The sequence below is a fragment of the Sabethes cyaneus genome, chromosome 2 (genome assembly GCF_943734655.1).
Source record: "Sabethes cyaneus chromosome 2, idSabCyanKW18_F2, whole genome shotgun sequence".
NCBI classification, from domain to species: domain Eukaryota; kingdom Metazoa; phylum Arthropoda; class Insecta; order Diptera; family Culicidae; genus Sabethes; species Sabethes cyaneus.
In genome coordinates this window covers 229784187-229797601 of record NC_071354.1, presented here as the reverse complement: position 1 = coordinate 229797601, position 13415 = coordinate 229784187, and the positions used below count along the sequence as shown (strand labels likewise).

General features: G+C 39.3%; 1 protein-coding gene across 1 annotated transcript in view; it reads right to left on the bottom strand.

Annotated features, from left to right (window-relative positions):
* Window positions 1–13415, bottom strand: part of LOC128734668 (syndecan) — a 79556-nt gene that overhangs the window by 32368 nt on the left and 33773 nt on the right. Inside the window, exon 2 of the mRNA XM_053828964.1 lies at window positions 3461–3580. Within this exon, the coding sequence (XP_053684939.1) occupies window positions 3461–3580 (120 nt within the window). The remainder of the gene's footprint in view (window positions 1–3460; window positions 3581–13415) is intronic.

Sequence of the window (13415 nt, the reverse complement as noted above, 5' to 3'; positions counted from 1 at the left end):
AAGAGAGAAAAAGACGAAAACCGGGAGATAAAAAGAAAAACCGGAAAGCAAAGACAAAAAAAGAGCCATAAACAAAATAAGCGTGGCAGAAAAGATGGAAAAGCGGAACAGACGAAAACGAAAAACGAGAAGGAGGAGAGTTAGCAAAAGATGAAAACTGGAAAAAGGGAAAAGAGGAAAAAGTGAAGAGGAAAAAGTGAAGAGAAAATACGGGAAACAGGATTGAAAATAAGAAAAAATTACATAGTAATCCAAGAAAAATAGTACAATGACACAGAATACACGGTAAAAAAAGAAAAGTGAGGGTACACAAAACAGGGAAAAAAAATGGAACAAAAGAATATAAAAACGGCACTGGAAAAGTAAAAAAGGAACAAAAACGTGTGAGACAGTAAGACGAATTTTTATTTGAACGTATTTTTAATCATTCGGTCATTCATCACTAAATATGTTAAACCTAATTTCAATTAAAACTTCGATTTTTATTTTGATGTCCTTATCCAAATTTAAATTTAATTTCATATCTCGGAAAGGGTCGAAAGGTCCGATGCGAAGAATGATTAATTGGATGAAATAAAAAAAGTGATATAGACCAAAATTATATCGGTTTGTTCAATGACAGATGGGGCTCGCACCAACGCTCTTTCGTTTGGTACCCGAAAGTTCTACTCACTAAGCTACTGCCGCCCGTTGTATTAGGGTAGTCTAATACCGTCGTATAGGAAGTGGGTATACGGGGGAATGATAGCATTGGGAGAATAAAACAAAATTAGGTTTTTCTTATCTTCCTGTATGGATCACTGCGGCTAGTATCGTTGATCTATTGTGATAGCACCCGGGTGTTTGCTGTAAAACTCGCACTGCATTTCTTTTGGCTATAAACGCTACGTGAGCGATATGCTCATTAAATTTTTATGCGTGCCTTTCTTCAAAGCTTGCTCTACTTTATCCACCCGTTCCTCACCGCCAGTACTGTCCCATATTATAACTGTCCCTGGCGAGGACTCCATGCTTTCCTCTGACCAGCACATTTTAACTATAAGAATGACTTTTGCACTGTCCAGAGGCTTCATCGAGGTTATACAGAATTCATTCCTTCATGGTGCAATTAGGGGTCTGAGAATTAACTCACGCTAAAGTCACTTGACATCGAATGGGCTGATTCTAAGATTCGAACCCACGACCTCACGCTTTTCAAAGCAGACTCCTGGCGTCTACAAAGCCCCCTGTACACTACCTCATATAACGGGCGGCAGTGGTTTAGTGAGTAAAACATTCGGGTACCAACCAAAAGAGTGTGGATGCGAGTCCCACCTGCCATTGCATAACCCGATATATCGGTATTGGTCTATCTATCGCAATTTTCTAGTTTACGCCATGACCGCGTATAGTCAAATATACGGGTTAAGTTTTTACAATTTACGGAGGGAACGGTAGAAGAAAGTTATGAAACAAAGAGTCGATAGGATCTAACAGATTGAGATCAGCTGTGAAGGGCGTAAGAGCAGAAGATGAGGTTAGGGAGGGTCATATGAAGCAACGTTAAGCGTGGCTTCTGGTTTCAGGGTTGGTTGGAATATCACTTAAACTTCATTAGCAAAAACACTCCTAACGAAGGTAAATAAATCATATTCTTTGTGGGAGTGTTTGGTGTAGCAGCTTCACCCTTTCTTCTTTCCCCTTGATTTAAAAGTGTTGAATGGAATTAGGTATCATCTCTGATTCCACTCATTTCTGTTCCTTGCCAATTTTAACTCCAATTGCACCCGAAAGCTCGGAGTTTTCAACATAATCGGTCGGTGCTTTTGTTATAAGTAAATAATAGATTCGCAATCCTACGATTACTTCTTTTTTCCAGGCCAAAACAATCTTCTGAAAGGTCGGGTACCCTACCTTTTGTTTATGTCTAGGAACGTTGGTGATGATAATTAACTCTACAATTGTTTTTTTCGAATTCCGTTTCGCTAGGCGCTGTAGTCAAAAGAACGGGAAACTTTTAAAGTAAGTAATGCCCTCGGGGTAAGATGCAATATTCCTGTGTGACTCTATTTCTAGGAAACACACCAGATTTTATATGTTTCGACATTAAAACAGGTGAATCGTGAGATTTTCCAGACACAAAGGAATGATTTCATACCTGACATCGCTTAAGCTTGGTGCACAATAAAAGAGTATATTGACACATCAATATATCACGGAAAGCGTTCGTCAATGTTGTATTATTCACCGAGACAAACAAAAGGACATCCTTCATAACGTCGCATCGTTCATTTTTTCCCAAGCGTATCCGCGCGCCCAACGACTGCTCTAGCGAGCGTGAACGAATTTATGAATCACGTTCATTGTTTATTACCGCCGCGCCTATTATGGATTTGAGCATCTTCTTGAGAATAACAGAGCGATGATGCCGGGGTATTATACTGCTCCCCCGGGGGGTCCTGCCCGATACGAACAACAAACGGGGTTACTGGAGCGAGCTTCGCAGCTTCGTCGAAAAGTGCCACTTTTACTGCAATTTTATTTGCAGAAGAGCTTTTGTGGATCGGTACATTTTAGCCCTAAAGTAGTTCCTTGTCGGGAAAGGACAGGAAGACACCCTTTAGCATTATATGAGCTTCGGTTTCCTCCTGGGAATCACTTATGGTTCTACTCCTCAGGCTCTAAGTATATGTTTCTGTGTGTGTCTCTCTATCTCTTCTCCCGTCAGAGGTTATTTGCAATGCCGCTGCAGCGTATAATTTTTGACTCGCCCGATGTACACATCCTCCCCTAAGATGGGGTAAAAGCTGTTTCGGGTATGATAGTACAGCACAGTGCACACTGTAACAAGTTCGCCGAATGATTCGGTAAATATTCAATGAGGAAATAACTTTTATAAGAACATATTTTAATCCTCAGAGCTGCATTTGTGAATCACCGGAATCAAAACACGAAGCATAAAATATACAACTTATTTTGATTAAAATTGCTCGGTTCAGCGCTGTGCAGCTGTCCCGAGGCTGGAATAAGTTGCATTTCACCACTGGCACTGCCAGAGCAGAACAGGAACCAAAGTACCACTCGTTTCGACGTGAATCCTGCCAATCTAGGTCGCATTTGCTGCCAACAGCAGTGCAGTCTGTGCAGCAGTCTAGCGCAGCGCTCTCTGACGCTGCCGACTGTGAAACACAAGGAACCCCACAGTCAAGTGAGCACCAGGAGCGCACTAAATTATGCATGAAACTCGTTTCCAAAGGAAAGTTCTAAAATTGACGTGAAAAATTGGCTGCTACAAGGTTTTATCAAGACAAGCTAACAAAATAGTACAGAGTACAGGGAGTCTTAAGCGGCAGAGGGAGTGCCGGAAAAAAAATTGAATAGAAAAAAAGCGCGGCGCAAATTGAATTAACTTTTCCCGGCATAGAAAACGGGACGGCCGGTGGACCTCCCCTTTCTCCTGCTGCCGTCAGTCAGGACTTACCTCTCCTCTGCTTCCGGAACCCTCGAGGCCTTCATCGTCGATGTAGATATCATTATTTGGACTGGAGCCTGCCGCGCCAAACGAAGTCGACAGAGACTGACTGTTGCGGTTATTTGATTTCTGCAATTAAAACCAAACACAGGAGAAACGCTGTTAGAGAAAAATATAAAATACAGGAAACATTTCATAATAGTCGGGTGGATCCCTGCCTCCTGCCGGTCGCCCCCGTGGGGGATGGGAGGCTGGGACAGCTCTATTCAGAGCGCAAAAATACACACGGATAACCGGCAGGGGAGGGATAGCGTAAAAAATCGTTTCAGGCACTTCCTTTTGAATCTATGTCACCTCTGCTCTGAAGGGACGTACGTCATGCGAGAAAAATATGGTAAATTGTTTTGCTCACAGTGAGTCTCTTCTCGTCACACACACATACATACAGACACACATACAAACACGTGCGCGGCTGGAGCTTAAACGAAGTTCGACGTCCTCGTGGCAACTGCCAACCAACCAACCAACCAACCGTTTATGCCGTGGATGCGAATGGAGATAGATTAGAGCTTCGGGCGGAGTAGGAAAAAGTTTTTAATGATTGCGTTTTGCCTATAATACCGACATTGTCGTTAAGTAGTCTCTTACGGATTGTTTTCAACAAAATGGGAATCGGTTTGAATGCTGGTGCAAAACTTAATATGTTTAATCGTATCGTTCTCACATGTTTTTTTGATGAATGAAGTCGTTATAAATAGAATGAATTGCTTGTAAATCTTTCCAGACACATGCATAAAGCGAGTGATAAAAGAGAGTATTTATTCATTTACGGCGTACAAATTACATTGAATGACTTCTCAAATGTATGATATAATGCAGTATTCAAGCACATTTATATTATTGCTAAAGTATTACAGTACATTTGCATCATCCAGCAGAACAGTTTTGCGCATTGTAATGCGTTCGGGTGAATATAGCTTTAATTTTTCGTTACTTTCATTTACTTCGACTCAATTTGCAGTATATACTTTCAATTGTCAATTTACATCGTATGTTTTGCTTTAAGTCAGCCTTGCGTAAAATGAAATTCTAAAAGTTCTTCGCACCACTGCCCGGCTGAGATTCGAACATACGACTGGCACGAGAGCAAATCAAACAAACATAGCGCAACATTCTTATTTCGACACGGCAGGTGTCAGTTGTAGTCCAGGCATAAGGAAGTGAATAGGACCAGTGATGTCAGATATACGGATTTAGGAATTTTCTGCAGACCTACGAATCAAGTGCTCATATCTATGGCTTTTCATAACCTTCTCGGAAATGGTTGTATATTTCTTTCAGTTACAAAACTCACGCGTACGCTCACAGAAGTGAATAATAATGAAAGTTTCCTATAGTTTTTCTGCGAAAGGCGTCGAAACAAAAAAGACAATAAAAATAGCAAAATCCGATGAAAAAGCGACAAAAAACACCACAAGCAAGCTATGAAAAACGATGAACAGACTACGAAAATACGTTGAAATGATGGCAAAAAGACCATGAAAAGACGACTGAATTATGGCAGAGAGATGACAGAAAGACGACCTATACGAAGAGAAAACAACAAAGAGACGACCAAAAGATATCGAAAAGACAACAATAGGATGACGAAAAAAGACGAAAAGGCGGCAAAAAAAATCAGAGGGGTTGTGTATAAGACACGATCGCATATATAGGTAACGCAGGACTACGTAAGTCTCTTTGTAGTGATAGTGGCATGTATTCAAGCTTGTAATCATTCGATTCTTCTTGTATACATGCTATATGCAACATATATACATGCTACATGCGTTGTATGTAACATTTATCAAAGTAGTAACATTGCATACGTTCAATTCTCAAAAGATTGTGCATTTGAAAACAATTTAACAAAATCAAGAACACAAACTATTACTTTTCTGCTACTTTACTGAAATTAAAGATTGTTTTTATTATCCATGGTTTCCCACGTTGAAGGAATTTTACCAATTCAATGCTATTTTATCAACAGCACTTCTTTTCACTACACTTCTAATGAAACGGCAAGCATGCGTATTCATACAGAGCCGTATTATAACCGAACACTACAGCTGTAGCACATTTTTCCAACACAGACATCAAATTCGCCGAGGTTTAATCGTCACGCAGTAAAGAATTTGCGATCTATTGGGACAACGAACTAGTGTCCTTTTTTGTGGCACACTTCCCTATCACAGACATCAGATTGGACTAGGTTTAATCGCGTTCGTAAGAAATCTGTTGGTACGAGGGGGCTTTGTCACTCTCTCTGGCGTACTTCCCAAGCAAGGACATCAAAATGGTCTAGGTTGAACCGCGGTGGTAAGAAATCTTGTTGAAATGAGGAAACTTTGTCACTTGTTTTGGCTTACTTCCCAAGCACAGATATCAAATTGGTATAGGTTTAGATCATCGTAAAGAATCTTCCAACCAATCACGAAGCGAGAATTCTGGTAAAACATAGGTTTATTATTTTCAATTTTTCAATAGTTCAACATCAAGAATCCATACTTTTCTTCATTTGGGTCAATTCTTAGAAGATTTTCCGATCGATTGGTGTAAGAATATTGAAAATCGATCGGAAAACCGCTGAGCTATTAGCGCTCAAAACCTTTCATTTTTCGTGACGCTTGCATTTTTCGATTTTTTGGAATGACACCCTATCTCAAAACTTGCCGTAAGACGTAGTCCTACGTCAAAAATGACAAAAGACGGCAAAAAATACGACGAAAGACGCCGTAAAAATGCCAGAGCACAAACAAAAGATGCAAAAAGAACAATAACGACGAAATGACTATAAATAGATGTAAAAAAGCCGACGAAGCGACGATAAAAATATGACAAAGAAAGGACCAAACAACGACAAAAAGACTGTAAAAAGACAGCTTCTTATTGTCCTGACGCCAGGGCTTGTTCGTTCACTTTGACTCAATTTTGATTCATTTGATAGTACCGTCTCAGCCGAGCAAAACTTGACAAAGTTGTATATGGAACATTTGCAGAACCAGTTATCATTTACAATTTTGTTGAATAAAGTTTTGCTGTATCTGTTGTAGTTACGATACTACAATGCTACAATGCTACGTCATTAGTAACTAAGTGAGCATTCATTTAGTCACTAATAAGATACTAACATTGTAGCACCGTAAATACAAAAGATGCAGTAAAACTTCATTCAGCAAAATTGTAGTTAATAACTGCTCCTACAAATGTCCCATATGTAACTTTGTCAAGTTTCAAAACAGTACTGAGACGGTACTGTCAAATGAATCAACATTGAGTCAAAGTGAACGAACAAGCCCTGCCTGACGTCAAACAAGATGATGAGAAAATTGCAAAAATAGACGAAAAGACAACAAAAACAGCGAAAAGATGACAATCGTAGAAAAATCCACAAAATAGTAACAAAAATAGCTGCAAATGCCCAAAAGCCGCCGAAAAAATCAAACAAAAATGTCGAAAAAGAATGTTAAAAACGACGAACGAACAGAGGACATGACACCAAAGCAGCAACAAACAAAAACCACAAAGTAGTTTAAAAAGCGTCGAAAACACGACAAAACATGCAAAAAATAGCAGAAAAATGAAGAATCTATATATATAAAAGTGAGCGTGAGTATGTTTGTATGTTTGTATGTTCCACCATAACTCCAGAACGCCTTGACCGGTCTCCATCAAACTTGGCACACATGTTCCTTGATATAATACTATCAGCACTGGGGGGTTGATAAAAGAGGAGGGGGGGGGGATTCATAACAGGGGGGGCCTTAACTCCGAAACGGCTTGACCGTTCTTCATCAAACTTGGCACACATGTTCCTTGACATAAGAGAATCAGCACTGAAGGGGTTGACAACAGGGGGACCGAAATGTTTAGACGGTTCTCCCATAAGCGCAGGACAAAAGGAGGAGCTGATGACCGGAGGTTGCTGACGAGAAGGGGGGAGTAGCGCCAACATGACTGTAACAATTTATCCGTACGACAGAAAAAATCAAAATACGACACTAAATCAAAACACTAAACTACAATGCTGGCAGCTGTAGATTTGTCAAGTGTAATTATGCACCGAATCAAAGTGACCTGTATAAAAAGTGTTCGATCATTAGTGCTAACTGTTGTTGGCCGACTCTGTTTGAGTCCCAGGGGCAATCATTCAAACAGCGTGGAGTTCATCTGAGAACACCATATTTTTCCCTTGGTAAACTTTATGTGGCATGCTGCAGAGTGAGCTCAGCCAATAATTTGTGCATTCATGCTCCTGATGGTGACACTAAAAACCTTGTTTACAAACAAGTTTTGTCTTGAAGTGAGAAGAAAGGAATGACAGGTTTGTTGTATCCATGGAAGAAACACTGTTGCACCTTCTACTTTTTTTTATTAGGACAGCATGTAATACTAAACTAATAAATAAATGAAAAGCTGTGTCTAGAAAAGTACAATAACAAAACTATTCATTTCCTATGGGTGGGGTAGCCATTGTTAAAAGCGGAAGGTGCAAATATGAAAAATGGCTTTTTTTTCTTTCTTTATAGGGCTTAAAGAAAACAGGTGTGCAGGTGGCCGGGTAGACAAAAGAGGGGGAGCTGACAAATGGGGAGAAACGTCTGAAACAATAACCGATGTACAAGTGGCTGTGAGATAAAGGCTCCCCGAGTAAGATCGGGCACTCAGCTAGTATGGAATAAAAATCCCCCAAAATGACGAAACAAAGACGCCAAAACAGCGATAAACAAAAATGAAAAAATAGGATAAAAAATGATTGAAAAAGCATCAAAGAGGACGATGTAACAACAGTAAAAAACAACATTTTGGTTACCTTTTTCTATGTGCCAGAATGACCTTGAGTGTTCAAAAGGACCCTGCAACAATCTTAATGTTTGTCTTTTATGTCAGTTTTGGTTGTCAAACAGGATGGCGAGAAAAGGTGCCAAAAAGGTGATGAAAAAACAGCAAAAAACGATAAAAATATGACAAAAAACAAAAATAGATCGACAAAATGACGATGCCAAAATGAAGTTGTCAAAACAGTAACAAAAAAGACGACAACAACGGTAAAAAGCCGTTGACAAAAGTGGCGAAATATGCAAAAATAAAGTCACATAGTTGAGCAAAACTGAAAATGGCAAACAGACGACGAAAACGTGATGTAAAGATGACAAAACGACCATGAAAAAACGACAAAAAACGACAGACAGATGGCAAAAAACCTGACTATTTAGGGCGAACCAGTTATCAGTATTGAAAAAGTAAGAAAAGACTATTGAAATATTGGCATGGGCAGTCTTCAGAAAATATCAAGACATAGAGTTGATCTTTTCTCGACGTTTCGACACTTTGTTGGTGTCTTTTTCAAGGGGTACTGTGGTAAAACACATTTTATAATGTTAGTGTTTTAAGTTGCTTACATTCTTTTTCATTGCTTACATATCATTTACGTCTTTTGTTCTATTTTGGGGAGTGTACATATTATGGCCATGAAGGATAGTAGTTGGTACAGCTGGAACCGGAAGGGGATGTTTGTTTTATCATAATTGATTGTTTTTTATACATTACACAGTTTTTCTTACTTTGAATTATTAAAAAAAAACTTTTCCTGCTTTGTAGCTATACTGCGAACACTAAGCGCTTCTTTTTGAATTGTTATTTACAAAAGGGTTTCTATTGCTTGAAATATTTCGTTTTAGCTGTATGAAATCTTATGACATCATGATAAGCTTGAACAATACATAACCCAAGCAGTACATTTGTCGCACTCATGGTTGCAGAAACTTATTTATCACTAAAATTAGTCGTAAATCGGTTACCACAACTGAATTGTAACAACTGTGCTAGTGAACTGCGCTGTACTGAATAGTTTCGATTCTAACAATACTGTAACCGGTATTTTGATCTATAGTGACACCGTACAGGTGTTTTTCTACATTCCTCTCTTCATTTTTCTATAGTATCTGTGGATTTTCATCCTTGGATTTTCGAATGCAAACAATGCTCTACTATCCACCTCGTACCATAGAACTCTTTCGCTTCTACAACCTCGTACCATACTTGAGGGAAACTGTTAAGAAACCAGTTTCATGGTGGCGCTAAGACAACATTTACCTTCCAAGCAACAAAGATATGGATCTACTACGGTTCCACTACCTCGAAAGGCGGATACAATTAAATTCTGAGCTGGCTAAGACCCAGCAGGAGGAAATTTCTGACTAACTTTCCACTTGGTTACGCTCGGAATTTGACAGATGCGGAATTCCAAATGGCTTATATATGTATTCGGTACCTGCCTGTTTTTCCATAGATAAACCTAAATAAGTCAGACTGGTGTGGGATGCTGCAGCAACGCCATTTGGCGTGTCGGCAATCTCTGACGAGTACACTCATCAAGGGACCTAATCAACTTCGCTCGTTTTATGCCAAACTCCAAAGAGTTGTTCCACCAGCTTCTCATGGACCCGTAGCACCAACAATGCCTGTTTTTGTGGAAAGACCTACAAATCTACGTTATCAACATGATGACAATTGGCGCAAGCTGCTTTCTCACTTATACCATACTATATGAAAAATTGCAATGCGGATTTGAGTCATCAGTGCATGCCGTCCAGTTAGCTCAGGAAATCCCAAGAATACACACTACGGGCAGTGTTGAAATGCGCAATTGAGCGAGGAACAGTCCAGAAGTCCGCGCAGCTCTACAACAAAGTGGATCTAGAAAAGAACTTCAATTTGTTTACCGGAGCTCGAGCTACAGAAAAATTATTGGACATGTGGTGGTGCCCTGCCACCGATAGATTCGTATACAGAATCCTCAATAAAGTGTGGCACCTTCAAAGTTTCACTCCCTACCAAGTCTTGAATGACTAGTCCAGCTAGCGACATATCCGTTAAACTAACTTCTGCGATGTACTCGGTAGATCAAAGTCACCCAATTTGTGAGCTACACACAGCTTGTCAGCGAAGTTTTGGACATTACTAAAACCAAGGAATGGTTCTGAGTTCCCAAGAGACAAAATGTGGCAGATGATGAAACCAAGTGGGAAACCTATCCAGATCTTGGCTCACGATTCTAGGATGGTTCAACGACCCTGCAACGAGTTGAAGAGGCTAAATAAAGCGGTGCGTTACTCTGAGATACGACAGGCCATCGACAGAGCGCAGAAATTGGCTGCATCTTCAATCCGTCGTCATCGCCACATATGGGTGGTAATTGGGAGCGGTTCATCTGCAGCGCATAAACAGAATCTATCGCATACTTCCAACGATGGCGAGTCGTCTCCTACGCTAACTCTAAACCATTTCATGTTCAGTTCTTTGAATGGTTTCAGGCAATGGATGGCAAATTTTAGAAATAGTGGGTATCTGAATACCATCCAGAAATAACGAGAAGAACGAAAAAACACGACAACCCTATTAGACCGACGCGCGTGTGACAATCAATTGACCGATCGGTGATCGACGATTTTCTATTACCGATTTGGGCAGTGAAGTCACATTTGTCACATTTGTAGAGATTAGCCAAATACATACGAATCCGAATTTATTTTTTTGGTAAACTTCAACCCGCATGTTTTTTCTCTGGTAAAGCGGAATCCGAACTTTTAAAAATTTCATGTCCGGTTTTTGTATGGCTTTGGGCTTCATTTTTTCTCATCCTTAAATACGCTTTCAACACACGGCAATTAAAATACCTTAATAACCGAATCATGAATGTTATACATAAAGAGCGATGACCAATGAGCCTCAGAGAACTGTCTTAGTTGTTACAGTAAAGTCATAAATTGTAAAAAAGGTGATCGTATAAACGACAAAATAAGTTTAACTTACTTTAGAATCATGAAAAAGAAAAAGTTTACTTGTTGGAGTAATAATGATAATATCTAACTCTGCAACCAAGGCATCCAGAAAACTAAACCTCGGTGTTTATTGAATCTTGTGTCAAACAAAATGAATTAGACCAACATTGAATCAGAGTAACAATGAATTAAACAATGAAAAAATGGATCAACAAACAACAGATGTTTTACCACGGTGGAGACAACTTTCAGTTAGGAAGACTATGTGGGACACACACACATACTTGTTTTGGCACAACAAGGACAACAGAAAACTTGCCATTATTACAATTCACTAACCATGGAGACAAAACTTTTTCTCTTTCGGAAAAACTTTGTTTCAAAAGGGGACAAACATTAATTCGACTACCTAGTATTCATACAGCAACGTGACGCCAACCGCGTTCGTAAAACCGCTCTGCGGCAGGAAGCACGTGTAGTGGAAAACCGGAACAAACGGACACATGAGCGATGGAAAAAGTTGCCACTGTTTTCCCACTTCCCAGCAGCAGATCCGGGAATTTGAATTTTTCCGGAAGATTCAGCCGACCATTGTTTGACGATGATCGTAAGCGAGAAACGCCTAAAAACTTTTAAACCAGTTTTATTTGAAAACCTTCTTTTGGCAAAACCCACGCAAAGTGCATGCATGAGTGTAGAAAATCTTTTTTATCCTACTTTCATTTTGCAGGACATTAGAAGCAATTCCATTCTTATGTCCATTTTTATTTTTTTTACAAGTACAAATAGTAGAAATATATCGACTGTTACACAGCGGATTTCCGTTCTCGTTTTACCAGTCTGGTACTGGAGCAGTCGGAAGTTGATTCTAGTTTTTGGGATAGATATGAATCCAAAATATATAAATGAAGAAAAGCTCAAGTTTTAATACTGATCGATATGGTATGGTCATCGATTGATGTGTAAACTAGTAAAATTCATTCAAAATTGGCATTTAATATCATTCAAATTTTCGTGGCATTAACCAGAAGTTACATTAGGGTGTTAACCTTGCAATAAGACGTTGTTCTACATCAAAAATGGCTAATTGTTTAGTTTTACATTGAAGAATGGAATGTTATGGAATATCAGCGTTCATATTTTCGTGGTTTCCCTACACGTCCACGATATATCTAATAGATTGTAGTGATCTATGGTCTTTTGTCGCTATTATCACTAATTCTAAATACATCCTATAGATGACAAAAAGAAGACTCAGTTTTGGTTGACTGACATTATCAAATCACCATCTGTAAAATAATAAAACAAAATGTCACACTAGACGTTCGAAGCCTAATATGAAATAATAGTCTGACAAATGGCTTAATAAGGAGTCCTCTAACATTCTGGTGGTGCACCACGCAACGATGCAATTCTAACGAAGGTTACAGTTCGTTGAATTCAATTTGTTTAGATCTTCTTAACTCCTGAAAAGTAAAACGTTCAATTAGGGTATGCAATGGGGAAGGCAACTAGAAAAAAGTGCCCAACATAGCTTTAGCCATCCCAAGCCCCTACCTAGCGCCTCCACGTGGTCATACCTGGAAATACTTCAATTTGTATAATTGAGTAGCCAAGCTGAAGCTAGGAGGTGCGGGGTCGTGTGATTTTCTGTTCCTAATCTTACAACCGTAGTTTTAGGCAACCATTGAACCACACGACATTATTTTCAAGTGTTATATTTTTTCAAACAAATTTTTTCAGAGAGCGAAATAAGGCGCTATATCATTGACCAAATGCAGCCTGGCTTCTAAATACCAGTAGTTCATCCCCGAGGGTCCGAAGTATCACTTAAACCTTTATTAGCAAAAGATACTTCCCGCGACTGTAAATAAATCATTAAATATATGGGAAGCGTTTGGTACGGGAGGTCCACACTTTCTTCCTTCCCCTTGATTGATTCAAGAAATCATCATTTTCCAGGATGCTTTCAGCAATCAGCAATCAGTCAGCAATTACGTAAAACAAAGATTCGAGATTATATTGTTTTTCATAACTGCAAGGAGACAGATGTTAGCAGAGAAATAGACATTGCCAATAATAACCGTTTTTTCAAGTTGGAAAGAAGCACTACATTTCATGAAGAAAAATTTATTTCCTTA